Source organism: Xenia sp. Carnegie-2017, unplaced genomic scaffold (genome assembly GCF_021976095.1).
Source record: "Xenia sp. Carnegie-2017 unplaced genomic scaffold, XeniaSp_v1 HiC_scaffold_4, whole genome shotgun sequence".
Classification (NCBI taxonomy): domain Eukaryota; kingdom Metazoa; phylum Cnidaria; class Anthozoa; order Malacalcyonacea; family Xeniidae; genus Xenia; species Xenia sp. Carnegie-2017.
In genome coordinates, this window is record NW_025813504.1 from 4,396,681 (window position 1) to 4,422,706 (window position 26,026).

General features: G+C 33.7%; 6 protein-coding genes and 1 long non-coding RNA gene across 10 annotated transcripts in view; 3 read left to right on the plus strand and 4 right to left on the minus strand.

Annotated features, from left to right (window-relative positions):
* LOC124455771 (cytoskeleton-associated protein 5-like) overlaps positions 1–19,535 on the minus strand; it is a 43,527-nt gene extending 23,992 nt beyond the window's left edge. Inside the window, exons 1-3 of the mRNA XM_047006406.1 lie at positions 19,386–19,535; positions 17,884–17,985; positions 17,436–17,580 (exon numbers count right to left, since the gene is read on the minus strand). Coding sequence (XP_046862362.1) covers positions 17,436–17,580; positions 17,884–17,970 — 232 coding nt within the window. The 5' untranslated portion in view covers positions 17,971–17,985; positions 19,386–19,535. The remainder of the gene's footprint in view (positions 1–17,435; positions 17,581–17,883; positions 17,986–19,385) is intronic.
* LOC124455770 lies at positions 5,147–6,831 on the minus strand. 2 transcript variants are annotated; one of them, XM_047006405.1, is made up of 5 exons: positions 6,747–6,831; positions 6,433–6,606; positions 6,162–6,287; positions 5,980–6,038; positions 5,147–5,827 (listed from the first exon to the last, which is right to left on the minus strand). In XM_047006405.1, exons 1-5 carry the CDS (start codon positions 6,796–6,798, stop codon positions 5,576–5,578), a joined length of 663 nt encoding a protein of 220 aa, XP_046862361.1. In that variant the 5' UTR covers positions 6,799–6,831; the 3' UTR covers positions 5,147–5,575. The 2 variants fall into 2 exon arrangements, with proteins under 2 accessions (XP_046862361.1, XP_046862359.1); XM_047006403.1 differs by having other exon boundaries at positions 6,162–6,338.
* Positions 6,844–11,467, minus strand: LOC124455761. Of its 2 annotated transcripts, XM_047006391.1 has the most exons (14): positions 11,314–11,467; positions 11,012–11,197; positions 10,570–10,647; positions 9,901–10,263; positions 9,603–9,713; positions 9,081–9,316; positions 8,701–8,879; positions 8,524–8,620; positions 7,912–8,256; positions 7,654–7,771; positions 7,379–7,470; positions 7,175–7,295; positions 7,056–7,101; positions 6,844–6,952 (listed from the first exon to the last, which is right to left on the minus strand). In XM_047006391.1, the coding sequence occupies exons 1-14, from the start codon at positions 11,333–11,335 to the stop codon at positions 6,949–6,951; spliced, it is 1,998 nt and encodes a 665-aa protein (XP_046862347.1). In that variant the 5' UTR covers positions 11,336–11,467; the 3' UTR covers positions 6,844–6,948. The 2 variants fall into 2 exon arrangements, with proteins under 2 accessions (XP_046862347.1, XP_046862349.1); XM_047006393.1 differs by lacking the exons at positions 6,844–6,952; positions 7,056–7,101; positions 7,379–7,470 and having other exon boundaries at positions 7,211–7,295.
* On the plus strand, positions 11,461–16,124 carry LOC124455776. Its single transcript, XR_006952016.1, has 3 exons — positions 11,461–11,522; positions 11,599–11,671; positions 15,799–16,124. It is a non-coding gene; the product is annotated as an uncharacterized LOC124455776 (long non-coding RNA).
* LOC124455762 (volume-regulated anion channel subunit LRRC8E-like) lies at positions 12,117–14,507 on the plus strand. Its single transcript, XM_047006394.1, has one exon. The coding sequence runs from the start codon at positions 12,159–12,161 to the stop codon at positions 13,923–13,925; it is 1,767 nt and encodes a 588-aa protein (XP_046862350.1). The 5' UTR covers positions 12,117–12,158; the 3' UTR covers positions 13,926–14,507.
* LOC124455772 lies at positions 14,412–15,787 on the minus strand. Its single transcript, XM_047006407.1, has 3 exons — positions 15,480–15,787; positions 14,967–15,059; positions 14,412–14,673 (listed from the first exon to the last, which is right to left on the minus strand). The coding sequence occupies exons 1-3, from the start codon at positions 15,582–15,584 to the stop codon at positions 14,560–14,562; spliced, it is 312 nt and encodes a 103-aa protein (XP_046862363.1). The 5' UTR covers positions 15,585–15,787; the 3' UTR covers positions 14,412–14,559.
* A 1,749-nt stretch (positions 19,536–21,284) lies between the features above and the next one.
* Positions 21,285–23,587, plus strand: LOC124455764 (volume-regulated anion channel subunit LRRC8A-like). 2 transcript variants are annotated; one of them, XM_047006397.1, is made up of 3 exons: positions 21,293–22,226; positions 22,938–23,230; positions 23,323–23,587. In XM_047006397.1, the coding sequence occupies exons 1-3, from the start codon at positions 21,531–21,533 to the stop codon at positions 23,339–23,341; spliced, it is 1,008 nt and encodes a 335-aa protein (XP_046862353.1). In that variant the 5' UTR covers positions 21,293–21,530; the 3' UTR covers positions 23,342–23,587. The 2 variants fall into 2 exon arrangements, with proteins under 2 accessions (XP_046862352.1, XP_046862353.1); XM_047006396.1 differs by having other exon boundaries at positions 21,285–23,230.
* The last annotated feature ends 2,439 nt before the right edge of the window (positions 23,588–26,026 follow it).

The following is a 26,026-nucleotide window of genomic DNA, read 5'->3' on the forward strand; positions in this document are numbered from 1 at the left end:
AACGAAAAACACTTGGAAAGTGAGTTTTAAAATCGAAACAACACAATTTCAAACGATTTATTTTTACTGATGATACTTCAGGAGTGAATGCAAAACAGCAAAGACGAGAGAAAATAGAAAGCTTTAATTCAAGTCAAACAATGCCATATAATGAACCTTTTAATAACCTCGCTTTCTCGGTTTTTACTGAGAAATATCAGACCTCTGTCTTTACGTACAAATCTCGCCCTACGTAAGGACAGCAAACTTTAACAAAAGCACGACATTCCAGAGTCTTTACTAGCTAATTAAGAAATAAAAGATGCTTACTGTGTTTGCACTGGCCTATGCAAACAGAGGAGACCTTTTGGAAAATTCGAGAGCAGATCAGTATAAGCATGAGACCGAAGGTCGAGGTTTGAACCGGCTCGAGAGCTCTCACAAACGTCTCCGAGGCTTGCATATGCCAGTTCAAACACGAAAAACATCTTTTATTTCTTTTATAGAATAACAATAATGCGAAACAAAAAACGTTTTGTATTCTTCTAATATGTACTCATGATTGATTTACAAATTCTCTTTGATTGATAGAATGATTTGATTGTTTGGGCTCAGACGTTTTGCACAGGCTAATGCAAACACAGCTCTAGACTAATCATGCAGCGCACGCGTTTCATTGTGTTTATTTTATGATGCTACATGCAGCAAGTGTAGCCATTCTGCCTGTTGGGTCGTGTTTGGTAAATTCACACTAGAATTCTAAAAGTTCACCCACACTTATACTCTTACTCACCGGGTGGACTTCAAAATCTTCTCTTAGTTGTTCAACAACAATATTTTCAATACATAATTGATTGATTGATTTAAATTTATTTATTATTCATCCTGCCATCGCTATTGTCGTTGCCCTTGATTAGAGAGAGCGGGACTTTTATGTTGCACTCATCGAGTGTGCGACTAGATCATTATCATTTTTTATTTATTTATATATTAATTGTTTTTACAGTGAGTGACCAACTAAAATGTTTGAAAATAACACGAGTAAATGAACGTGCTGGCCACCCTATTGTTCACACAAGCGATCGAGGAAACTGAATACTACAGGCAAACATCATTAATGTTCGAAGTTAGATGTATTTGCTATAAAGAAACGTAGAAAATTTCTACTGTGACTATTCTTGTTCATACACTCGGAGAGTTCAGGTGGAAACACGTAAATAATGAAAAGTGCCTAGGAATTGTTCATAGTTCTATTTTTTGCATCATTAAAAACTAAACAATGAATACATGACATAACTACACCACTATAATGTAGCAACACAGTCTCAAGCTTAAATAGATGAATAGCATCAATTGACAAAACGGCATAAATAGATAATAATCATCAATCCAAGGGAAACTCCGTAACTATCCAAATTCAATACGTTTTGCGCACCTGCGAAAAGTTAACATGGCGGAAAAGGCAGGCTGCAGCACAGGTATGTAAATAGAAATAGCCATTTTACAATCAGGTCTCACAAGCCTTTCATATTTTTCATTTTGATCATGTATCAATGTTTTCCTTTCTAACAAGGTGTTTAATTTTACTTGTAAAAATGGTTTTAATCAAGACGAATTCTCGAATCAAAATCGAGAGCTGCAGTTTGACTGTTTGAGTTGCGTGACATCGTGAAATGTTGAATGCTTGACTTACTGGATTTGACCGTTTCAATTTATTTGCTAGTTTGCTCATAATTTGTAGTATTTATAATCATATCGTTAAAAAAATTAAAATTCTTGTATTTTTCTTCATTGATTTTGATTGATGTTTGATCGTGAATCCTGATCAGAGTCAAGCCAATATTTTTAAGATAGTGCTTTTAGTTTGTATTAGATTTATTTAATCATGTAGAAAACGTTTATTTAACAAGTATTTTTTGCTAAAAGTTATCAAAAAAAGATTTGATTAAAAAGAAATGCTCGGGGGGCAAAACTAGAACGTTAATTAGGGGGTGTTTATATTCATGTATTCAGCTCTGCCCAGCTGATTTCTTTTGTTTGCGATTTTAATTTCAATAGAAGTCAGCAGGGCAGAGCTGAATATATGAATATTCACCCCAATTAATTTTCTAGTTACGGCACTGGAAATGCTATCCCCCGTGTTAATGGATGATTTATTATTTTTTTATTACTACCCATGTGCCTCATACATTGATAGACTTTTTCAATAATGACCTAATTTCTTTGATAAACTCCATTTGCAAATTGGAAAAATATTCCTGTATGCTGTCCAGCATTGCGTAGTAAACTATGAATTGTACGTAAGGATCTATTCTGTAGTTGCATGTATAAATGTTCTTTCAAATAGAACAACATATTATTACCATCATCAGACTTTATGTATATTATATGTATAACTTTAATGTTAGTGATCACTGTGATAGTTCTAGTATGTGGTTAATCTTAAGATCAGCAGTGAAGCGAATCTGGATTATTGTCATCCTATGCCTAATTTAAAGCATGGTTATTTGTACATCATTATATTTTATGTTGTATTTTTTAGAGAAAAGATTTCAAGGAAAGACAACTAAGGTAAATTTATATATGTATTGAATGGTTGCCTAATTTTTTGATACTAACTGTACCCTTCAAAAGCATGCTACATATATACCTGTTGACATATGTTTTAAAGAACATACAATATTATATATCAACAGAAGTTTTTTTCTGATAGTAGCATAAAAGATCAGTTGAATGACAACTCTTGTGAATCAAGACAAACCACTTATTTTATATCAATTAATTAAGCCCATTTTTATTAATTGCCAATTTTATTTGTCAATTGTATAACAAACATTTTAAATAAACGACAACATTTTTCAATTTTATACTATCACTTATTTCTAATAACCTAATTTAGCTCCATAGCTACCAAATGACAAGTAAAGTCATGTGGCGTTTGTCAAAAAATGAGTAAAGCATATTGCTAGTTAAAGGATTAACTACAGAGTGCAGACATTGTCAAATTTTCTGGTTAACCCATTACCCCTATATACTAGATCCTCACAATTGACAACTAAAACTGACCTGTGGCTATACAACCAATAAAAATAGGATGAAAAGGTACCCTTAAATTCTTGGCCTCATCACTCATACATAGTCATGTGGTACTTTTGAAAAATGTAGTTGCTATGAATGGTGTATTGCTGTGAATTTTGTGAATTTGGTATTTTGTAAATTTTGAATTTTGTAAATTTTGCAATTTGTGCCTGTTGTATTTTGTGAATGGTGAATTTTGTATTGCTGCAAGTTTTGTCTTAATGGGTTGAAGCATATGTTTTGTTATACTTTTTTATAGCAATGTAATGGTTGTGGAACAGAAAATGGAAATGTTTCAAAGAAGTGTGAAAGTTGTTCGAAGGAATTCATTTCGAAACGTGTAAATTCCATGGAAAGAATTAGGAAAATGGGTGTGACAAATCCTTCTTGCCAAAGGGAACTAATGATGTACAGAGTTAGTATCAATTCTCAAGATACTTCTATACAATACAGACCAACCCAATATTTGCAAATGGGAATAATTTTGGAAGTGTGATCAATGTATGCTAAATATTTACATGCTACTAATTTGCTTCTGTGTATGTATCAAACTTTAAATATTCATCTGTCTGTGTACAGTATATGTATCTATAGGTATTTATTGTATGTACAATAATGTTTGTATGTGTGTATGCATTGTTGTATAAGTGAATGTGTAGCATTTTTTTCAACTGGAAAGATGTGTGCAGGCCGAGCAGATGTGGTGGTGTTATTTTCCTCCTGTTGTTTTGCATTGTCTTTGGAAACTTTAGCAGCAGGAAAAAGACCATGACTTTCAGCAGAGCTTTTACAAACTATTTTTACTCAATTATTTCCAGTCGTTCATGTTGGGAACGAATTTTCTTTAACATAATTGAAAATCACATTTTCTAAGGATTTTGCCACCGATGATTGCTTACGGCTTTTGTTACTATAAGCAAACTAAGATAGTTTATTTGTAATCTTTATTTATTTTAGGCTTCTGTCTTAAATGAACATCATGACCAACACGTTATTGTTTTGTCGTTCTCAAGACATGCAAAAGGCTATACCACTCACTTACACGGCACTCCTGGACCAGCTGCCAAGTTTCTTACTGAGACAGAGTATGGAAAATTAACAGAAAAGCTTTTTGACAATTTCATGCGACGTAAGTTTATAAAATTGGATGAACTCCATCTAAGGGCGAAAGCGAACGTGTGTTCATTTATGCAACATTCATTTATGAAAATCCATGATCTGGTGGTTCTATTAATCTGTTATTGAATATATTCTAATCCAACCCTTAGACTTACCTGACAATATATTACGCATACACAGGCTTAGCATAGTGATCAGGCATTAAAATTATAACATTTGATAAGTTCTATTTCAGGACCTTTTGCATATTAAGACACACGTGATTACCAGTACAGTACATACACAAACACTTTCACGTTTCCGTTGATTAGAACAAATATAAATTAAGGTCGAATGGTGAACATTGTATTATTAATTAAATGAAATTCCTAGTTTGTTTTTAACTGTATTGGTATTACTCATGTGATAGTTTTGTATGCAAATGAAAAAACATGTACTAGTTAGAATGTGTAATTATGGATGAAATTTTGCAAATATTGTTTCTTATCAGGATTAAACTGATGTCCTTGGAATGTTAAACACATGCGATAACCATTCCACCACAGAAACTATATGAACAAACGTTTTTTGCTTTCATCGAAAAAAAATAAAAATCAAATTAGGAGTTAATGATAATAAGGAACGTCTTCTATCTATATATTGCGAGTGGGGAAGCCAGCAGGAAAATTTGTGTGTATAGTGTGTATAGTGTGTAATGTGTGTATAGTGTGTATAGTGTATATAGTGTGTAATGTGTGTATAGTGTGTATAGTGTGTATAGCGTGTAATGTGTGTATAGTGTGTATAGTGTGTAATGCGTGTATAGTGCGTATAGTGTGCATAGTGTGTATAGTGTGTATAGTGTGTATAGTGCGTATAGTGTATATACTGTGTAAGGTGTATTGTATTTGAAAATCTACTACCCAACTGTTCAGCTTTAATGTTCTATATCTTTACCCACAAACCCAACCGTAAAGCACTAACAGCTCAATACAACGAGGAAAAATTGCACTTTAATTTTACACCATGGTTTTTACAACTGATTTATGTGTAACAAGAATAGAACGTTACAAAAAAAATCAACAATAAAAGATAACACTAGACCAAAACAAACGTGTAACCTCGCGTAATGTTGAGATAAAAGAAAAAATCATAATAAGAATATTTAAGGACTTTTCAAAATGCACGTTTCACTTTTTAATATTACAAATGATAATTTATGGCGTTTTCCCCGTTTTTTGCAACAGATCATATCAGTAATGGATAACAATGCTTCCAGTCCCCCGGGAATGATAATTATGACCCGTATTAGTTGCTCTAAGGCAGGGGTTTCATGGTTGCACCCACTCATTGTAGCTGGATTCTGTTATCATACAGTACAAATACAAGTTTAATAACAAGTCATTTATCACTAGCAACATTAGCAATCATCGATCTTATCATCAGAACCATTGTCATCAAAAAGATCATCGTCTTCATTGTCGCTGTAGCTTTCAATATCACTCTCATTGCTAACTAAAGTATCCAAAACATCGCGACTGTTAATACAGGAGAAGTGCTTGGATCCAAGGTCTAGCTGTTGCTTTGCAAAGTTTATACCCTTGTATCGCAAAGCTATCTCACCCAAAATAACACGTCTTGATTTATGAGACGAAGAAGCATACAAGGATTTCTAAAAAATAATAGATTACATGGCATTTGGTTTCTTCCACAAAAACATTTTATGTACGCTAAGGTTCCTTCATTATGTTTGTTGCGCACGACTTATTGTTTATTTTCTCCATACATATTCGTGGTGCTTAACGGAAGATTATATGTATATACCTCAGATTCAACTCTTTCATTTGACAAACATTCCCTAGTGTCTTTCACTGAAACTCTTTCTACAAAACGTGTTGAAAATTTGAGAAGCTCAAAAAATCTAAAAAGCTTATGTCTTACAATGATTTGTTTAAAATGAGCACATGGACTCTTTACAGTACATACGTGACTTTCATTATACATACCTGAGTTTAGACTTTGTTCCATGTCTTTTACTTCCGCTTTCAACTTTGGAATAACGATATCTTTGTAATATCGCAAATAATTACTCATCTCTTGCTTAATAAGAATTAACTCCTCCTCCAGTCTTTCTAAATGTTCGAACTTGTCAACAATTTTACATTTCAGTCGAACAGAAATTTCTATATAAAGATGTTTTATAACATTACGTTTAAGTAACTTTAAGTTCTTACTTAAGGCATGTTGGAATTTACAGAATATGTTTTAGGTACACACCATTGAGAGTCCAGGGAAACATGCCATCAACCAGAGAACACTCGTCGAGTCTTACTGTTTCTTCTTGACCATGCACAACAAACTGTAATACGTTGAATATGCGCATTTTTTTGTCAATGTTTTTCTGATCACTAGACATCTTCTGTCTTATCTTTGTTCTTGCTTTTGCTGAGTCTACAGGCAAAAGAAACAGGTAAGTATACTAAATAAGAAACAATCTATTTTGCCTTAAATTTGCAATGACTTCAGTATGGATTCTTGCTGACAAATGCACTCCTCTTATGTAGTAATATACGTGTATATGTAAAACATACTTCCCAATTTTACAACGCTTGCTTTCCTTTGTACTATGGCAAAAGACAACATTTCTAGTTCATTCTTAAGACACTTCAAGGCACTTTCCAAAATAACTTTTTCCTCTATCAAGCAGTACATCGGCGGTTATATCACGACAAAGCTTGGCAGTCAGTGATTTAACTCTTTTACGTTTATCCTCAACGGTGGAGTATCTTTGAATTATCTTTTTCGACAGGGCAGAAAGATAGTCTTCAGTCTCAACACGCGAGATGTTTACATTTGATGTCAATAAAGAGGTATCGGTTAAAGAGGAGGTCAAAACGTACAATTCCTCTTCTTCGGCTAAATACGTGAAGAAGGAGCTTTCCATTTCTACAGAAACAGAAAAAAATATAATATACTGCACAGTCGTATTAAATTATGCCAGCAAGTAAAACCCGGTTACCTTTTGCAATACGTTGAACTTCACTCTTCCACTGCAAGAAATCATCGTGGTTCGGAGAGAGATTTACGCCAGAAACCATTTCATCAAGTTCTTTCCTTGTATTTTCTTGAGCTTCTATATACTAAAAAAAAAATAACTTATCAGGATGACGGCTGTTAGTAGCGTTATTTGGCCGCATGTACAAAATAGTTTTTGAGAAGCAACCTTTGCATATCTCTTGCAGAGGGAGCTGGACAGATCACATATTTTCCGTTTATTCCACGCAAGAGCATGTTCAGTTATGAGTTCTTCTCTTGCTAAAATTGTCAAAAAAGCACATACATAGCATGACACATCAATTTGAAACCATAAAAAATGTTCCAGTAACTTGAGACCAACGTGGACGATAGCTACGTTATATGGATAATCGTTCTATCCAACAAATAAAGTCTACAATATAATTAAACATATTTTATAAACTTATTTTAAGTAACACTTACACTCGGGTAACATGTACTTTGTAGTGTTGGCCAGTCTCGAAAGGTAACTATTAATCTGCTCAACTTCCTCTCCTGTGGAATATGCAGAACCTTTTTGCCACCGTCCTCCCCACAATACCTTAAAATAAGACGAGTTTGGAAATTCTTGTTTATAAGAAATTCATTAATGTCTGAGTAGACAATACTGAGAGTGAACATCGATATACGTATAAGTGCACAGCCAGCATTCATTATAAAAAACACATGATACCAGTGTACCTGGCATGTCCAATTATGTGCTTTGGCATGCATCACAGATAAAGCAAGTTTTATTTCGTGAGCATTTGACTCATCCGACTTTGATGCCTTCACTGCCCACTTCCAATATTTACATATGATATCTTGCCAAATGTATTTAACATTGTTTGGAATCATTTTGTGAACATGGATGTAATTAGAGTAGCCATAAATCTCTCCGCGTAACATGTTTACAGCCCACTGAGCAATTGCATGCCGGCAACCTGCAATTTCCAGTCCTGTTTCGTCTAGACGACTCTTTCGTTTTCCTTTCGCTCCAGCAGCTCGCGAATTACTTTCACCATATTTCCAGTCATCAGAAAAGTTCTGTAACACAAAAGATTCAAATTCGAACCATGATCGTGGAAAAACGAACATTTATATATTGATTCAGAAAAGGCTAAACTGTCGATTTTATTATTTATTACAATGAATACAATAGCCAAAATGCAAAACCAATAATAATGAATAAATATCATTATCAAAAGGGTAAGTATTGAGTTATAATGAAAAGAACTTTACTCATGTAATGGTGTATTGTACTGAACTGTACAAAACATTTCAACATCAGTGCAAAGCATGACCTCAAATTACCCGAACTTTGGGAGTGGAATAAACCTTTCTAATATGCTCTGAAACATGTTCATTCGAAGAAATAAAAAGATCTCCATAGTAAGACTGACTTTGTTCTCTATAAAAGAGAGAAAACAAGAGTTTACATTATGAAAGGCTCCTTAGAATGTGTAAAAATTACAGAGTTTGACATAATACCTTCCTGAATGTTTATATCGGTATAACTTCATGTTGCCATCTACATGACAGGAGTGTTGGTTGGATGAGCAACTAGGACAAAACATCCACTCTTTTCCCTGGGCTTTTTCCACCTCATAATTAAAATATTTCCATTCTCGAAAGGCTTTTGTGAACGTTCGTGGATTTATTGATCCAAACTAAAAATGAAAGAAAGTAGAAATCACATAGAAAAAATTGTAGACTTTTGCCACACATACATATACATTTTTTCATGAATTTGGATGTTTTCCATAACACTAGTGACAATGGTAATTGCTTTACGCAAAAAAAAACTATGTACAATGCTGAGAGTTTACACTTAGTAATGTGGCATACACACAAAGTATTTATGTATGCACCCTTCCTTTTGAAACACTTATGTCTTCCAATGATCTAATAAAACTGGACTCAGAACAACCTGGCATTCTCTTTTGCATTGTGTTCCACAGCAGAAGTAAATCCTGTGAAAATAACACATTTAAAGACTTTGGATTTGCTGGCCAGTAGCCATTACCAAGAATATCTGCAAGTGTCGGCATCAACAATGCTGAACAAGAAACACACTTGAATGATGTACTGTTTATGTCAAAGTGACCTAACAATAGAAAAAGATTAATAAACATGATAACTAAAAAGACATTATGTACATAGGATGGCAGTTTACTGTATACATGTAACTATTACAGTATGTAAGAAGAATACTACAGTAAATTAATGAGTAAATTATATAGTAGTCCTTCACAACACTGATGAAGAAGGAAATCAAAAATGTTTAAAGATTAATGTCAACAGTTGTCGGTTCAATAAGATTACATTTTATTGGAGCAAACACAAAATTTTGCATGTTCAACATTGCAAGTATAAAATACTTTGTACATTACCTTGTGTTGTACAAATAGTCAGCATGTCCTTACTGAGCACGAAGTGAAAGGTTGATTTTCTAGAGCAGCCATGACAAAACTTTTGGACAGGATGCAAAGAAACATAGCAATCTAAGAAACAAATATAATAAATTTCCCTCATTAGACTGGGAGATAAAACCTTTTTTTTATAAATAATAGAATTATATCACCCCAAATTATATACCTATAAGTAGCTACATATGTAGGTTGATTTTGACATCAGTTAGCATAGTGCATATGACATTTAACATACTTTTACCATATTTACATGACATACCAACTTCAATTATTTGTCCATTTTTATCCAATGAATGTGATGGCTGAAGTGGTCTGAAATGATTATCCATCCACCCATGTCTATCATGGAATGGCTTTCTTTCATGAATTTTCCTATCACATTCAACACAGACTGGCCAGTTACTACCACACTGATGACACTTTATCAAGCCTGGAGATTCCCCACAATTGAAGCATGGTGTGCCTTTATCAACTGATTCACATAGGATCAAGGTTTCGAATATGGTAGATATATTATTTTCCCAAAGAGAATGAAGCTCTTCCATGCGATCAGACCATTTCTTGGCATCCTCTTTCTCTGAAGCCAAAAGTCCTCTGCATTCAAATATAAGATTCTCTAGCTCTACAAAACAATATTGACTTATATTATAAAAAATTTAACCAGTAAAGAAATTAAAAATTGTTAGCTGAGTGAGCTTGTTGTGGACAATTTCTGATTAAATGAGACGGTATATGATCTAAGACAATATCAAATAAAGGTGCTCAATATCAAAGTGGATAGAGCTACATACATGCTTTTCAACAAATTATTGCAATTATTGATTTCAAATGCAATTATTAGTTTTACCAAAAGCATTTCAAGCATGAGCAATCATTAGACAAACCTATTACATTTAACTTAATATTATACATATACATTGATGCTTACCAATATCAACGTCTGTTTGCTTGTGCTCATCATTTACTTGAAAGTCATCAGCCACAGAGCTATCATACTGCTGGTTATCTAATATAAATTTACAATGCAATTTCTTATACAGTACCTAACTTAAACAACATTGACCTGTAACAGTTTTAGGTACAACCATGCATGGTAATGTAATGACAGTTTACTCAGTTGTCTTTCTGCTTACCCATAACAAACTAAATAGTCAAATCTGCTAAGGACACTGGACAAAATTGTTTGAGCCATACATGATTTAAAGCAGCAAAATTGTACAGTCAATATTTCAAGTACAAAATTTCATAGCATGATGTAGTTACACATGCATACTAATATTATTTAGCATAAAATTGCAAACAAGAACAACAATCTCAACATACTACTGAAGATAGTAAATTTTAATATAAATACTAAATATTAACATTACCATTTTGCTTAATTGATCCTTGACGGCAGCGGTAAGGCGTGTGGGTCAACCTCTTACAACCAACTTGCACTAAGCGAAAATGAGAAGGCTTTTTCCCCCGACATTTTGATCCTTTTTCTTTCGCCAACAAGGCTAAACCATCATTCAGAACTTTCTCCAGAGTCTCGGATTTCTTCTTTTTACACGCTGTATATCAAGGTAGAATAAATAATAGCTTAATTGTAGTTAAAATTGGCTTAATTTAATACACAATGATTCCATTCTTTTTGAACAGCAATATGTATAATATGGTGAATTCTTACGTTTTGGTCGTTTTTCCGCCATGTTAACTTTTCGCGGGTGCGCAAAACGTATTGAATTTGGATAGTTACGGAGTTTCCCTTGGATTGATGATTATTATCTATTTAAGCCGTTTTGTCAATTGATGCTATTCATCTATTTAAGCTTGAGACTGTGTTGAATGTAGCTATAGGCAAAGAGTTCAAGTACACGAAGTCTTGCTTTATTATAGGTAATACAGCTAAATTCTTGATTTTTTCTATTCGCTTTAATTCGTAGTTCTTACACATCCGTCTAACTTTCTCCAGACCTCTCTTTACCTGCCACCGGATAAATGAAAACTTAGTTGCCATGGCTAAAAAATGAAAGAAGCAATCTCCGGTGAGTTTAATTGTAAGTCAGCCAATTGTAGTCAAATCTTTAAATAAATCCTGTAAATATAGCAGAATGCTCACGATAACTGAGCATTCTTTACTTACTAGTGAAAGCAGAATGCGATAATTGTAGACAGTTTCTAAGCCACAGCAGTTCTGGATGCAAGATAAATATATTATATACTAATAGTAAGGTATGTTTACTTGATTCACTTTACCACAACGTCGTTTATTTTCAATATTTTTAACGGTCTCGGTATTTTAATTCTCGATCTTTTGAACGAATTGCAAATCGGGAGTATTCATGTTTACAAAGGAAGTGACTGAAATAGTTTAGTTGCTAACCAACGTATACAAACTTTGTAATTTAAACGATTTATCCTGCTGTGCAGACAAAATGCGGAAGCGCTAGTAAGCGAATTTGATATATTGTGTAACGTGGCGTTTTGCAAAATCTACTGATCGTTATACTCAATTCTTATAAATTTATCAATATGCTGCCCATGGAATATTTTTGGAACAAAGGAAAAGAAAATTTGAAAATTTTGAAGCCTTGGTGGGATGTTATAACAGATTATTTAGTGATCCTTTTAGTAATGTTATCCGTTCTTGTTGCTGGTATGGAGGTAACATCAGGCAGTTTTGAATGTGTAGCAGTTGTCAATTGTCCCAGTGCGTCAAAACCAAATTTAAATGCATCTTGGCTTCTCGCAGATTTAAAATTTCCGAATACATGTAAAAAATTCTACGAGTCTCAAAATACAAGCTTTGTTGAAAGAACGGAAGTCGTTACAGATCACGAAGTCAATATTATATACAAAAGTTTTGTCAATTCAGAATGCAGTAAAAGCGCGATTCAAGACTTTTTGGCTTATTTGTGGATCGTATTGTTCGCTGAAGCATTATGGCTTTTTATTCTCGACAATTTCTGGTTGAAATTTCCTTTAACTTGCTCGGTAATTGAAACATTTGTTGATCTCGTGATGGCGTGTTACGATTCACCATGTACTAATTCCACAGTCACTTTAGCACTTTTTCAGCAAAGACACAATCGAACAAACAGCTATAGAAGAGTGTCAAACAACGATACTTCTGACTTGACCGATCATTATAACAATTTTGATTTCCTTCCAGACACTACCTCTACAAGTGCGTTGATGGGTTTGTATGAGAAAGTGCAAAAGCTAAAGAAAAACATATCGTCATCTCATTTCATTGAAAAAATTTCGAATCTCTACACTATCAAAAGTGTGTTACAAGTGCTTTCAGTAATATCGTTTCTCGTTATTAATTATAATTATAATGATTTAAAAGACAAGATGACGTGTACACTGCCTCAACACATTCCCATCCCTCACGATTATTTTTTGTGCTCCCACAACCTAGCTCCTGCCATGTATTATATTGTTCATATTTATAACGGAGTTTTGGCAGTGGGTGGAGTGATATTCTTTTTCATAGTTTTTTGGACAGTCAAATTGCGTCGTAAAAACTATGAATATATTTTTTCAAACAAAATATCTCCAAAAATTGACGATCAGCTATCAGACATAGATCCGGTAAAGGAAGATCTAGGTTTTCTCCTGCATCTATTGCATTGCTACAACAAGATGTACGTCATAAGATTCGCTCGTTTTCTTTCTGAGGAGAACAAAAAGAAGATTGCGGTGGCCCATGCTTTGAACATAAGATTTCCAGTTGCATATCTTAGGGTTATGTTAGATAAAGAAGAAAAGCTGTCTTTTAACACTCTTCCAGGAATTCCTCGTACGATTTTTGATCCTATGATTTCCGAAAACCTTTTGAACCTTGAATTTAGAAACTGTTATCTTGAAGTGAATGATTTTGATAACTTCCAGAAGCTCATCAGACTGAAATGTTTATTCATTGTGGAGTGCGGCCTCGATTTGATTCCAGAGAAAGTGTTTAGTATGGCATGGCTCGAGGAGCTCCATCTTAATGGAAACCTCATAAAGAAGATTACTGATGGCATTTCAGATTTGAAAAGTCTTTCTGTCCTCAAGGTAAGCGACAACAATCTCGAAGACATTGATCCCGGTTCGTTGTCAAAATTGGAAAATCTGAAGTCACTTGACATTAGTCACAATTCTAATTTGAAAATGGATGCTCTACGTGAGGTCCTTCAATGTAAAGAATTGCAAAACTTGGTTTGTCCGTCTCATCTCATGGACAGAGCTACACTAGACAAGCTGAATGATAACGAGCAAGAAAGGTTACTCAATCTTACTCAGCCGGATTAAGCCCGAAAACATTTTATATTAATTTAGAGGCTAATTTGCAGGTTTAATCAACATTACTACGCAATTTATCGTTTAGAACTTCGTTTATCAGTTTTAAATTAATTCAAAGCGCACAATTTTTGTATATGTTAATAGCATTCTTTAGCGAGAGTGCAATTGATCCAATGAACGTTCGTTGAGCAAGTCACGTGATAGAAAGTCAAGTTATGAACGACTATTTACTGGAGGTGATGAAGGCGGTTAACTTGCAGCACGCCAGCGCCAAATTGTGTTGGCGCTGATGCACACTACTACAGCCTTCATTACAATGGAAAATTCTTAAACACTAGTTAAGAAATAAAAGATGTTTACTGTGTTTGCACAGGCTTATGCAAACCGAGGAGACCTTTGGGAGAACTTGAGAGCAGATCAGTGCAAGCCCGAGACCGAAGCACAAGGGTTGCACATGATCGAGAGTTCATTGTTAAGAGAGTTAAGGTGCATTAGTATTGATTTTAATTTTATTCCTTGCATCATTACAAACTGAACAATGAACATAACTGTAGCACTATAATTTAAATATAAACAAAAAATTTGAATGAACAAAGTCATTTATATCAATTTACTTAATAATAGGTAAGACAGCTGATTTTAGTTATAAAGCTTTTTTCTTGATTTTCTCGAGTCGCTTTCGTAGTTCTGAAAGATCCGTCGAACTCTCCCCAGACCTCTCGTTGCTGGCTTCCATATCAGCACTTTGTGGTTTTGGCTACAAAATGGAAAAAGCGCATTCAAGTCGGTTTAATTGTAAGTCAGCAGAAAATAACAACTTAACAGGTTCAAGTGAATTATTTCTATAATTCCTAAATAACAACTGTCTGATATCACCAAAGTCACGCTGATCAAATTAAACTAAAAAAACTTAATCTGAGAGTATTCCATAACGTATTGTCAAAATTCAGTGGGAGGGGGGCAGGAGGAAAAAGTTAAATGAAAATGATGAATGATTTCCATTTCCAACAGAACACTAAAATAAACTTTAACTGAGCATTCTACACTAACTATTGAAGTCAGAATGAGGTTATTGTCGACAGTTTCCAAGCCTTCGGGTGTTTTTTTCACTGCAATTGGATCTGGATGCATTGTTTTTTCCGGCTGAAAGATAAAAATATTATGAAATCATAAAAATGTAAAAGAAGTCGGCCTAGTTTTCGATGATGTAAGGATAAGAGGAAAGGAGCAACGATATATTTCCAGACTTTCATTGTGAATGGCGGCGCACATCAACTGATAAACAAACCCTTGGAAAACAACAGCAATTCTTTGTGAAACAATAAGGAATATGCAAACCGAAATAAATACTTCATTTATGCGCTAATTCTGTGAAAAAATTGTCGGCACCTTGCATGTACATATAAAAGTTTGATCCTCTTCAATACGGCTATGTAATCATTAGACTATCCATGTAAACATGGCTAAGTAATCAAGTGCCAATCCAGGCGAACATGGCAACGTAATCACCAGATTAACCATATAAGCATGGAGCGAACATAACAATGCACGTGACTTGTTTACCTCCTTTGCGCGAATATCTCCATATTTTTTCTGCAATAAAGCAAGCCGATTACGAAAGTAGGATGGATCTTCTAAATAGAAAAGTTCGATCTTTGAACAAAACATATGAAACAAAAAAAGATGAAATGCGTGGTTTAGGAATAATTGACGCAAAGCATTACAGTATAGATGCAACTGAACGATGCAACAGAAGAAACCTTAATGGCCAGTTTAAACAAGCAAATGCCATGCGAAGCTACACTTTTTAAATTATACTATGTAAATAACTTTGTGTCTATTCATTATAAAGAAACATTAAAGCACTTTTTCTCTTTTTTAGAAATGAAGAACTTCGCTGAAAAATATGCATTGAGGAAAAAAAATTCGGCAGATTTAACAATGCTATAAACGTGTGTGGAAAAAGAAATTTGAGCTTTTGACTGTGAATGTTTCTTGAGATTCGGGAGAAAAATTTTGGGGTTAAAACTGTCGACTGCAATTGCGTCCAAAGTTAGTGAAGACTCGAAAGTAAATTATAATGATGCATGAGTAAATATTTCTTTAAATTTATAAGAGAAATGTGGGGATGCATGATAACGACAGCTTTCATATATATTTAGGAATTTATGTTATTTTGATTAAAGAGTCTTTTATATATTATTCAAATCACAATGGCTTTTTGAAAAATTGTCTTTCTTACCCGTAGTTGATGCGGTGGTTTGTCGCACTTCGATATTTTCTAGAAAACATTGAAATTTGATCAAACGCTATTATTCTCAATGTTTATAAAACAAACTAAAATATTTAATGTGACACAAACCATATATTTCGTGTTGTCGTTTTTAAAACATTACGGAAAAACATACTCTCAATTAACAAAACAATGGAAAACTAAATCTACTGAATGATTTATTTAAGAAGTTCGATAATGTATGACCAAGGAAAAAACAGTGAAAAAAGTTAATCATTCGGTCTGTAAAATTGACATATTTAAGTTACATTCTCTGTCGGTTTGTTTTTGCACTTTCTATTCATGCTCCGATTCGCACGATGTAGAACATGAAACCTAACGGCCCGTTTTCACTTAAGAAAATTTTCCACGAAATGTATAATTTTCCAGGTTGCGCATGCGCTAAGTAAGGTAGAAGACGTGATCAAATTTCCAAGTGGAAAAAAACAGAATGTTTATTTATGTACAAATTTCTGAATTTTGTATATTTAGTCAGGTAAGAGCATGCACAACCTGGAATCATATACGTTCCATAAAATTTCCTTAAGTGGAAACGGGCCATGTAAAGGTTCAAAGGCAAATATTCCATCTGTAATTCATGATTTGCTTAACGGCGTATCAGCAAGAAAAACACCTTATAAAGGTCATTACACCTGAACATATTTATTTTTAAATAATCTTTTCATTCAACAGAAATATGAAAACGACAGTGTACTTCCCAAAGCAGTTTATGCTTATGCATATCTCTTTTCACTCTCAAGATATGTCCGATTTACAAAACTTTTGACGTCATGTTGCACAACGATTCGCTGCAAACTTTCAAAACATCCTTTAAATTAAAGGCAACTTTTGGTTGAAATGATCAGACAATTGTCTGCACCATTAATTCTTCACAATAAAGGAAACTCTGCTTGGTTAAAGTAACATATCAGCAAATATACACGCCATTTCAAATTCTCTAAATGTAATGCAACGTCACAAGTTGTGCAAAGCATACATTACATAAAGTATAATAACTTGACATTGAAAAGTGATATGAAAAAAACTGTCTTTAAAAGATACACTGTACTTTTAAAAGTTATGTTAATTGAAAATGTAGTCCGAATAGGACAATTTTCGAGTAATATGTCAGAATAAAAGTTACAACAAACTTTCAATGTTTAGAGAAAGAAAATTAATTATATCCCGGCTATCCCATAATTCGTTTGTTTGTGGGTGAAATATTTTTTGTTGGGAGAATAGATTACCTGTGTTATCAATCTTGCGTTCGTCTTCGATAGTTTTGAGACCTCGAGCGATATATTTTTGAAAGAAATCCGACGTCTGCTCGAGAAAAGGCTCTATGTCCACATCTTTATGCTTTAGTCGAAAATTGTAAAGAGCCACGAGACCCTATAAGAATCAAAGCTTCTTCATTTAATAAAATCAACAACCGGCAGTTCTCAAGTACATTATAAGAATGACCAGTGCACTCTCAGTGGAGAAGTCAGCCCGATGATATAGTCCAAGTACTTAAATTTTTACTTAAAGCTTGTTAGATCACAGAGAAATACCAGACTTCAATATAAAAAAATTGGCCCAATATTTATCTTCAAAGACCTCGCGCTCGATTAATAAGGGTTTAGTATATATAAAGTGTTCGCCAAAAAATTATGTGTTATTTCATTTATAAAAACTAGGCGCATCCTATAGTACCTCTTTCGTAGTCTCCTTGGTCCCAATCTTCTTAAAAATATCACCAAGAGAGTCGTGTATATCCTGACTAAGCTTGCGTGTTTTCATCTTCGGAGTTATTGGCTTTTAAGAAAAACATACAAAATGAATAAAACTATAGCAACATGTAAAAATGATAAAAAACTGCGCTCTGTATTCTAAAATCGGTCGAGTTAGAGTAGTAAAATCAGCTACTTCACAAACAATTGAGCTGTATAGACAGCATATAGAATTTTTATATTTAATAAGTGAAGTAAGCGCTATTCAAATTCTTTTAGAGTGCTTTCTGAACTTAACCATGCAACACGAAGTTCACATGGAAATGTGTAATGAAATGAAATGTACCGCATTCCCACAAGTCAACTACCTAAAGGTACATATTTTCTTACTACCTTCAAGTGGCGGGTTTTTAGAAAAGGGAGCTGAAAAGAGACTAGGGGCTGATTAAGTTCTCACGCAAAACTGCTTGCGCGTACTAATTCACTCAACGAATGTTTTACTATTAATTTTTATTTATCAAAATACAGCCAATCCAGTTCGTGCTTAAGTGCATTTTGAAAAAAGTAACACGTGATGTAATTTGTATGTTTTGACTCAGATCAAGTGACTATTTTAACATTCACATTTGCAATTTTCAAACAAATTAACGCTTACACCAACGAAAAAACCATAATTAACAATGGTATTAGTCGTGAGTCTATCGTGAGATTGATTTCACAGTTTATTCTGGTTTCGGTACCTTTTAAAGGGGGGAATAATAGAGGGGGAGGGGTGGTGGCGATTGAAACTAGGCTGGAGGCCAAATATTCATTAATATCAATATTCAGTGAAAACCTACCTAACTAACGTGAATGGTAAATCAGACACCAACACTAAACACTAATTATTCGTTTTTTAAATAAATTATTAAATGAAGTATCGAATCAACCGTACTTTGAATCATTGATAAACCTTGATGATATAGCTAGATAATTATTGCGACTAAAGTTTTGGTTTTTATCTTTGAGAGAGATCGAAGAATTATCAATGAACATTGACATAAGTTCAACAAGAAGAAAGACGTAAACTATACATGACCTAACGTCGACATGACACTTAAAGAATGTGTGCCAACCAAGATGCATTTCGCGCTAATCACTGCGTAACTGTCACTTTGTGTGTCGAGAAAATGGCGAATTATGTTATTGTTGTCTATAAAACTTAGACAAACGATGATAATTAATGTAAAATAGAGTTTCTAATTAATGTTTTTTGCTAACATTTCTTATAAATTATAGAATTATTCAACAGCACTGCCATATAAATTAATCTATGTTTTTTCCTAACTTTTCAGATAGCTAAATTAGACGTCGTAGTGACGAAATTGAATTCAGTATGCAGCAAGCTCAAAAGTAACGACGTAAGTAAAAAAAAAGCGCGCGATGCATCTTGGTCGAAACACATTTTTAAATTCTAACCAAGTATGGCGACATAAGTTCACTTACCGTTTGCGGCGTGAGTTCACGTGACGATTTTTCATCTTGTACGGACGTCTGTTTCTTGTCCTGTTGTTTGGGTGGACTGGATTTTAACGTCGCTCGTATGTACAGGACAATCTCACTTTGCTCCGAATTCTCTATCAAATTTATATGATCTAAAATATAAACGATAAAATTACGTCACTTATGAAGTATTATTTTAGCTATATGACTGCAGGACCAGCTAGTCCTGAAAATTTTCGTTATCCTCATTTTTACAAACTAAGAAACAAAAACGGCAATCAATCGATGAAACTGAACAAAATTCATTACCAAAATCAAGATTAAAGTAAATGGTTTGAGCCCAGTAGTATCGTAACATGTTTGTAAATGTCGCTAGTCCAGGTCAAACAGTATGGGTCATACAGCTGCATGGATTTGGAATCTAACAACATTATAGACACACAACTTGTTCAGGTAACAATTCTTTAACAACTGTACATAAAACATGATTAGAATACTCACATAATTATGTTAAAAAGTCCAATGAAGTGTCCAACTTTGGAGCAATGGAACTTGAGGGATGAAAAAGATGTATGGCAAAGTTTGATGAAAGTGGGATAAAGGTGAAGTCAATGACCACAGACAGACATGCTCAAATCAAATCCTACATGTCAAAACAAAGACCAAAAATCCAGCACTACTTTCATGTATGGCATGTAGCAGAATTTATAGATCATCATAACAAACCAACCTTTTACACATTTTATCAATAATCAAAATCCAACAGGAATCAAAAAGAAAATTTTGGCATCATCAAAAAAAGTGGTTGCAAATTATTGTTAGATTGGGCCCAATCAATTTCCAACCATGTATACTGGTGTGCTGCTTCCAGCAATGGTGATGAAGAACTTGCGAAGGCAAAGTGGTTGTCAGTTCTCAACCATATATGTGACATCAACGAGGGACATAGTGATGTATTCCCAAAATGTGAACATGATATGTTAGAGCCTAGAATGTGGATAAAAAAAGGTATTGTAAGCGAATAAATTTCAAAGTAACATCAACATTTTTTTTTTGTTAGCCAACTTCTGATCTTAGGTTCAAAACCTTATGTTGAGCTGTCTTCGATTGTTGAGTCCAAGTATCTCATGAGAGATATTGGAAAACTCAGTTATCAGAAGCAGACTTCATACATCGAAGGTTTCCACCGAGTGGTGATTCTTTTTGCACCAAAACGTACCCATTTTTTTATACAGATCAACGGAAGCAAGGTAATATAATTATGACTTGTGTATGATCACTTAAAAAAGTCATCATTGCAAAAGCAATAAGTTGCAATAATTGTAAACATAAACTTAACATTCATTCGTAGATTGTATATTGCTGCTCTTCATTTCAATGAGAATGGAAATAAAGCTCAGAAAACGAAGAATGATGAGCAAATAGAAGAGGCAATGATTTGGAGAGTGGCTTACTCAAAGTCAAAAGAAAGACAAGGGGTCATCAAACCAGTGAAAGTTGACAGCATTTATGGTTAGCACAGAAAAATAAACTTACCTTTTCTCAAAGTGCAATGCAAAGCCAACATAAATAATGATTTGCTTTTCAGGATATGTTAAGGACTTGATGAAAGAAGTTTTGTACTGCAGACGCATTAATCCAACGCTGTCCAAAGCTCTTGATGTCGCTGGAGTGAAAGAAATACCTGTCCCATTGACTCACCACAAATCAAAAATCAGCAAAGCTGAAGCCATTAAGCAACATAAATCTCGCTTTAATAAATAAAACGCAACTAACCATTCAACATTTCCAGTTCTGTGAATGTATTCATCTTCGCTTTCCGATGACGAAGAATTGTCATCATTTTGACCACCTTGCGCGTTGGCCAAAGGCTCAAACATGTAAGTTTGTACCTCATTGTTATTGATGACAATAATATTGTCAGGTGTGAACAAATTGGGCATTGTGGTTACTCGTGTCTAAAGAGAAAATAGTCACTAAATAACGCATGGAAATTTTGCAATTTAAAGAATATTAATCTTGCTAGGCAGGAATAATAGCGACGTTAACAAAGACAATTAAATGCGTATTTAGCGTAGCGTAAAGTGACACGTCAAACATTCACAACTATCTAAAAATTTGACATTAAAACTAATCAGTTTTATCAAAATGATGTCCATGGAATATTTCTGGAAAGGTCGAAACGAAAAATATAAGATTCTAAAGCCTTTCTGGGATATTATAACAGATTATTTAGTGATACTTTTGGCAATGTTATCTGTTGCTGTTGCTGGTATGGAGATAACATCTGGCAGTTTTGAATGTGTAGCAGTTGTTGACTGTCCTCATGTAACAAAGTCAAATTTGAATGTAACTTGGCCTCAAGCACACCTAAAATTTCCCGACATATGTGCAAACTTCTACCTTTCTCAAAATTCAAATTTTGTGGCAAGAACGGAAGTCGTTACAGATCATAAAGTCAACATTATATACAAAAGTTTTGTCAATTCAGAATGCAGTAAAAGCGCAATTCCAAACTTTTTGTCCTATTTGTGGTTCATATTGTTCGTCGAAGCATTGTGGCTACTGGTTCTTAACGATTTCTGGTTGAAGCTTCCTTTAACTTCATTGGTAATTAAAACATTTGTTGATCTCGTGATGGCGTGTTACGATTCGCCATGTTCAAATTTTGCCGTTACACGTGCACTGTTCCAGCAAAATTCCAATGAAAACCAAAGCTACGTCTGCCTCGCCATGGAAGATAATTCCGACTTGACCGATCAAACTTACAATTTTGATTTCCTTCCAGACACTACCTCCACAAGTGCAATGATGGGTTTGTATGAAAAAGTGGAAAAACTAAAAGTAAACATCTCAACATCTCATCCCAATATAAATATTTCAAAAATCTACACTTTCAAAAGTTTGTTACAACCTATTTCAGCAATAATATTTCTCATTATTAATTGTTATTTCTTGATTAAAGATTTAAAAGCGGACACAATGATGTGTACACTTACCCAACACATTCCCATCCAACACGATTATTTCTTATGCTCACATGGTTTAGCTCGAGCTCTGTTTTGTATTGTTTGCATTTATAACTTTGATTTATTACTGAATTTAGTAATATTTTTTTCAACAGCTGTTTGGAATTTCCGTTTGCGTAATAAAACATATAAATATGATTTTAAGAAAAAAATACCGGAGCAAATTGCTGAGAAGTTATCTGATATACATTCAGTAAAGGGAGATCTAGGTTTTCTCCTACATTATTTGCATTCGTACAACAAAATGTTCGTCATAATGTTCGCACATTTGCTTTCCAAAAAATACAAGAAGAAATTTGTGCCACATGCATTGAAAATGAAATTTCCTGTTGCAGATTTAAAAACCAGATTAGAAGAAGAAAATGAATTATCTTTTAGTAAACTTGGAGGAATTCCTCCAACGATTTTCTATCAGAGTGTTTGCGATAAAATTTTGACACTCAAATTTACTGAGTGCCATCTTGAACACGATGATTTTGAGGACTTTAAAAAGCTTACCCAACTTACATCTTTATCCATTCTAAAGTGTGGTCTGGAATCTATTCCGAAAGGAGTGCTTAATTTGACAAACCTTGAAGAACTTCGTCTTGATGGAAACTTCATAGAGGAGATTACTGCTGGCATTGCAAAATTGGAAAATCTATCCATCTTATCTTTAAGAAAAAACCAACTTAAGAAAATTGATCCTGGCTCATTAAGCAAAATAAAAAGTCTCCGCTCGCTTGAAACTTACGGCAATCCTGATTTGGAACAGCAAGCTCTACGTGATGAATTTGGCAAACTTGGGTTGTCATACTCAATTCGTGAAAAGTACTACAGGTAAGCTGAAATCGGCTGAACAAAACAAAAAAGCATTATACAAGGCTGCAAAAAAATTATTTCTTACTATTTTAAATGTTGAACGCTTTAAGGGTGAGAAATAAGAAATGAAGAAAAGGAAAGAAGAAAAGAATGCGTAAATGTGTATTAGGGAAAAAATGAAATTGATTACCAGTTCATGATAAATTTATTTAATTTGTGTGATTTTCTTCATAATTTCCTTTCGCTTTTAAAGAAAATTCATGAAACGTTTTGAAAAACAATTATTTTTTGAACTCGCTCTTTTTTTGCATAACATGTTCATTATATTTAATGTCATTAACTTTAATAAAAAATAAAGTTGAATTGAGCATTGAATCCTAATCTGATATATTACATGACGAAGTATGTTTAAAGTGCTTGATACGAAAATTTTGCTATATGAGTTTTACTTTCATTGAGCAGATATTTCAAAATGACGATGGTCTTTTGTACCAGATAATGAATAGCACTTTTCATCCTCGAGGTATTAAGGTTTTTGTATGTCCGGTTCATCTAACATGTGACGTCACATATTGCATAATGAACAAGAAATATTAGGTATGTTTGTGGATATTTTACTTCAAAATGGCAGAGCGACCTTCAGCATGAAGTTTTAATAGTGTAGAATGCTCAATACTAGTATCAACATAAAGTTGTCAGGAAACTTAACAGTGTTTGAAACATTGCGACAACTCATTATGCAATGTGAGGTCACAAGTTAGGGATTTAAAAAGACATGCATAAATTCTTTTAGATAGTACGCTGTCAATTAAAAAGTTCTGCTCAATGCAAACATAATTTAACTTGTAAAAACTTTGTTTCATAGGCCCTTTGTAAATGCCAATAGAAAACAGAAATTTCTAAATTGCAATCGTGTTTGCACATATTTATTACACCTTTAAATGAAATTTTACGTAGAAGAAAAGAAACGTGTTGGAATTTTCTGTTTAATGAACATATGAAAATAAAATAGCAATGATGATTTGGGACATTTACGAGCCTCAAAACTAGAGAAGGACAGTCAGCTCAACTTTTTTTGCTCGATTGCTTAGAATGGAAGTATTTTCTTACATGGAAGTGATATCGTTTTGTAAAATGAACTATTCCAATAAAGTATTTTCATTTTTACTAAAATAGGCCATTTCGGTGAAAGTTATTCTTCCTATATGTAATTTAGAAATGACTGATGTGCAAGTGTAATGCGAAAGATTTTTCTAATCTTTTTCATAAAACTTGCATGCACGATATCATTATGCCAATAAATGCAATGCTAGAGATATTTTACCTACATTACAATGGTACAGTGCAGCAATTTAAAACTGTAGTGCTGACTAATGACATAGAAACACATCACGTAAAAAAATATTTTTTCATTTGTCATAATACAAAGTAAGTTTTTCTAAATAATTAGTTTGTTTCGGATACAGTAAATGAGCTTAACAAACTTAACTTCCTTGTCATTTATCATCTTTTTCATAGCTAAAATATAAAATGTCGCATGATCATGCAGAGATTTTCAAGACATTCCTGTTTTCCACATTCATTAAAAGTTCAGATATAAATCAGATGACAGTCACAGCACAACAACGTCTGTTTTGCGATCCCATTGATGATTGCTCTGGTTCTCTATGCTCAACACTAAATCGTGGTAAATGAGTGTAACGTGATTGTCTCGAGTGGTGTGGTATTGTGCATTGTATAGCTTTTCGTAAAGACAAACCATGAAATTAAGAAACATTCTATGTTTCTCGAGTTTCTGAACGAATAACGTGTGGCACAGTTCGTTAAGTGATACGAGATTTTTGTATCCGTAAAGTACAAATTTCGTGATATGTATACAAAGCAGTGTCGTATATGATGATATAAATAAGTTACAGCAGCAACAACTTTCATTTTACCATTCCATTGATTGTCTGTATCTATTGTCTATGTTCAACACAAAATCGTTGGTAAATGTATGTAACATGATTATATCGTGTGCAGTGGTATTACAGGTTGCATGGAGGCAAAATCCTGAGATTAAGGAACATTCTACGTTTCTCAATTTTTTCTGAACAAATATCGTGCGGCACAGTTTGCAACCCAATACGCAGCTATCGATTGTCTTATACAACAATTTCTATTAAAGTGCTATTTTTTTCGGCAGTTTTGAGTACCCAAAAAAATAATGACCAGAAACAATGTATTTAATGTGTCGTTTTTCTCAGCTGCTTTGTAGATTGTTGAAGCATATCTGGGATGTTATAGGCGATTATTAGTAATACATTTAAAATAACGTTCTCTTTGATGGGATGGATGTAACATCTGTATGGTAGTTATGAATGGGTCGCATATGTTAACTGTCGCAGCAAATCAAAACCAAACTCAAATACATCTTCATCAAAGGCAAATTTAAAATGCGACACATGTAAAAAATTTGACAATTTTAAAACTCGACACATGTAAAAAATCTACCAGTCCCAAACACTGACATGTATACTAATTACCTGGACGTACAATCTCATCCAAATTATTATTATATTTTATTTAGCGCAACATGTTGTCAAAAACATGGATGCCGTTATACCATATATGGCAAATTTTGGACGAATATCTCAGCGGAGTTGCACAGGCTCATGCTTAGGAAACGTTTTCTCCCCTCCTGATTTCAATCAACACTATATTTTATAGTATTCGTGCGACGATTAGAAATTTCGTAAGTTTTTAATATTTCAAACGCAACATCTTTTTAAAAGTTCAACAATAAAACATGCTGAAAACGTGTGTGACAAACGG

What these genes read in the sequence shown, in the direction of transcription:
- LOC124455770 (XM_047006403.1), bottom strand. Translation starts at nt 6,798, where the DNA reads ATGTTGTCTTTTGCCATAGTACAAAGGAAAGCAAGCGTTGTAAAATTG. An exon ending in GGAACAAAGTCTAAACTCAG is followed by an intron (nt 6,039 to 6,161) that starts GTATGTATAATG and finishes CACGTTTTGTAG; the next exon opens with AAAGAGTTTCAGTGAAAGAC. An exon ending in ATGAAAGAGTTGAATCTGAG is followed by an intron (nt 5,828 to 5,979) that starts GTATATACATAT and finishes ATTATTTTTTAG; the next exon opens with AAATCCTTGTATGCTTCTTC.
- LOC124455761 (XM_047006391.1), bottom strand. Translation starts at nt 11,335, where the DNA reads ATGGCGGAAAAACGACCAAAAC. An exon ending in TGGACAAATAATTGAAGTTG is followed by an intron (nt 9,714 to 9,900) that starts GTATGTCATGTA and finishes TTTGTTTCTTAG; the next exon opens with ATTGCTATGTTTCTTTGCAT. An exon ending in GACTATTTGTACAACACAAG is followed by an intron (nt 9,317 to 9,602) that starts GTAATGTACAAA and finishes TTCTATTGTTAG; the next exon opens with GTCACTTTGACATAAACAGT.
- LOC124455762 (XM_047006394.1), top strand. Translation starts at nt 12,159, where the DNA reads ATGCTGCCCATGGAATATTTTTGGAACAAAGGAAAAGAAAATTTGAAA.
- LOC124455772 (XM_047006407.1), bottom strand. Translation starts at nt 15,584, where the DNA reads ATGTTTTGTTCAAAGATCGAACTTTTCTATTTAGAAGATCCATCCTAC. An exon ending in GAGATATTCGCGCAAAGGAG is followed by an intron (nt 15,060 to 15,479) that starts GTAAACAAGTCA and finishes TTTATCTTTCAG; the next exon opens with CCGGAAAAAACAATGCATCC. An exon ending in ACCTCATTCTGACTTCAATA is followed by an intron (nt 14,674 to 14,966) that starts GTTAGTGTAGAA and finishes TCCATTTTGTAG; the next exon opens with CCAAAACCACAAAGTGCTGA.
- LOC124455764 (XM_047006396.1), top strand. Translation starts at nt 21,531, where the DNA reads ATGATGTCCATGGAATATTTCTGGAAAGGTCGAAACGAAAAATATAAG.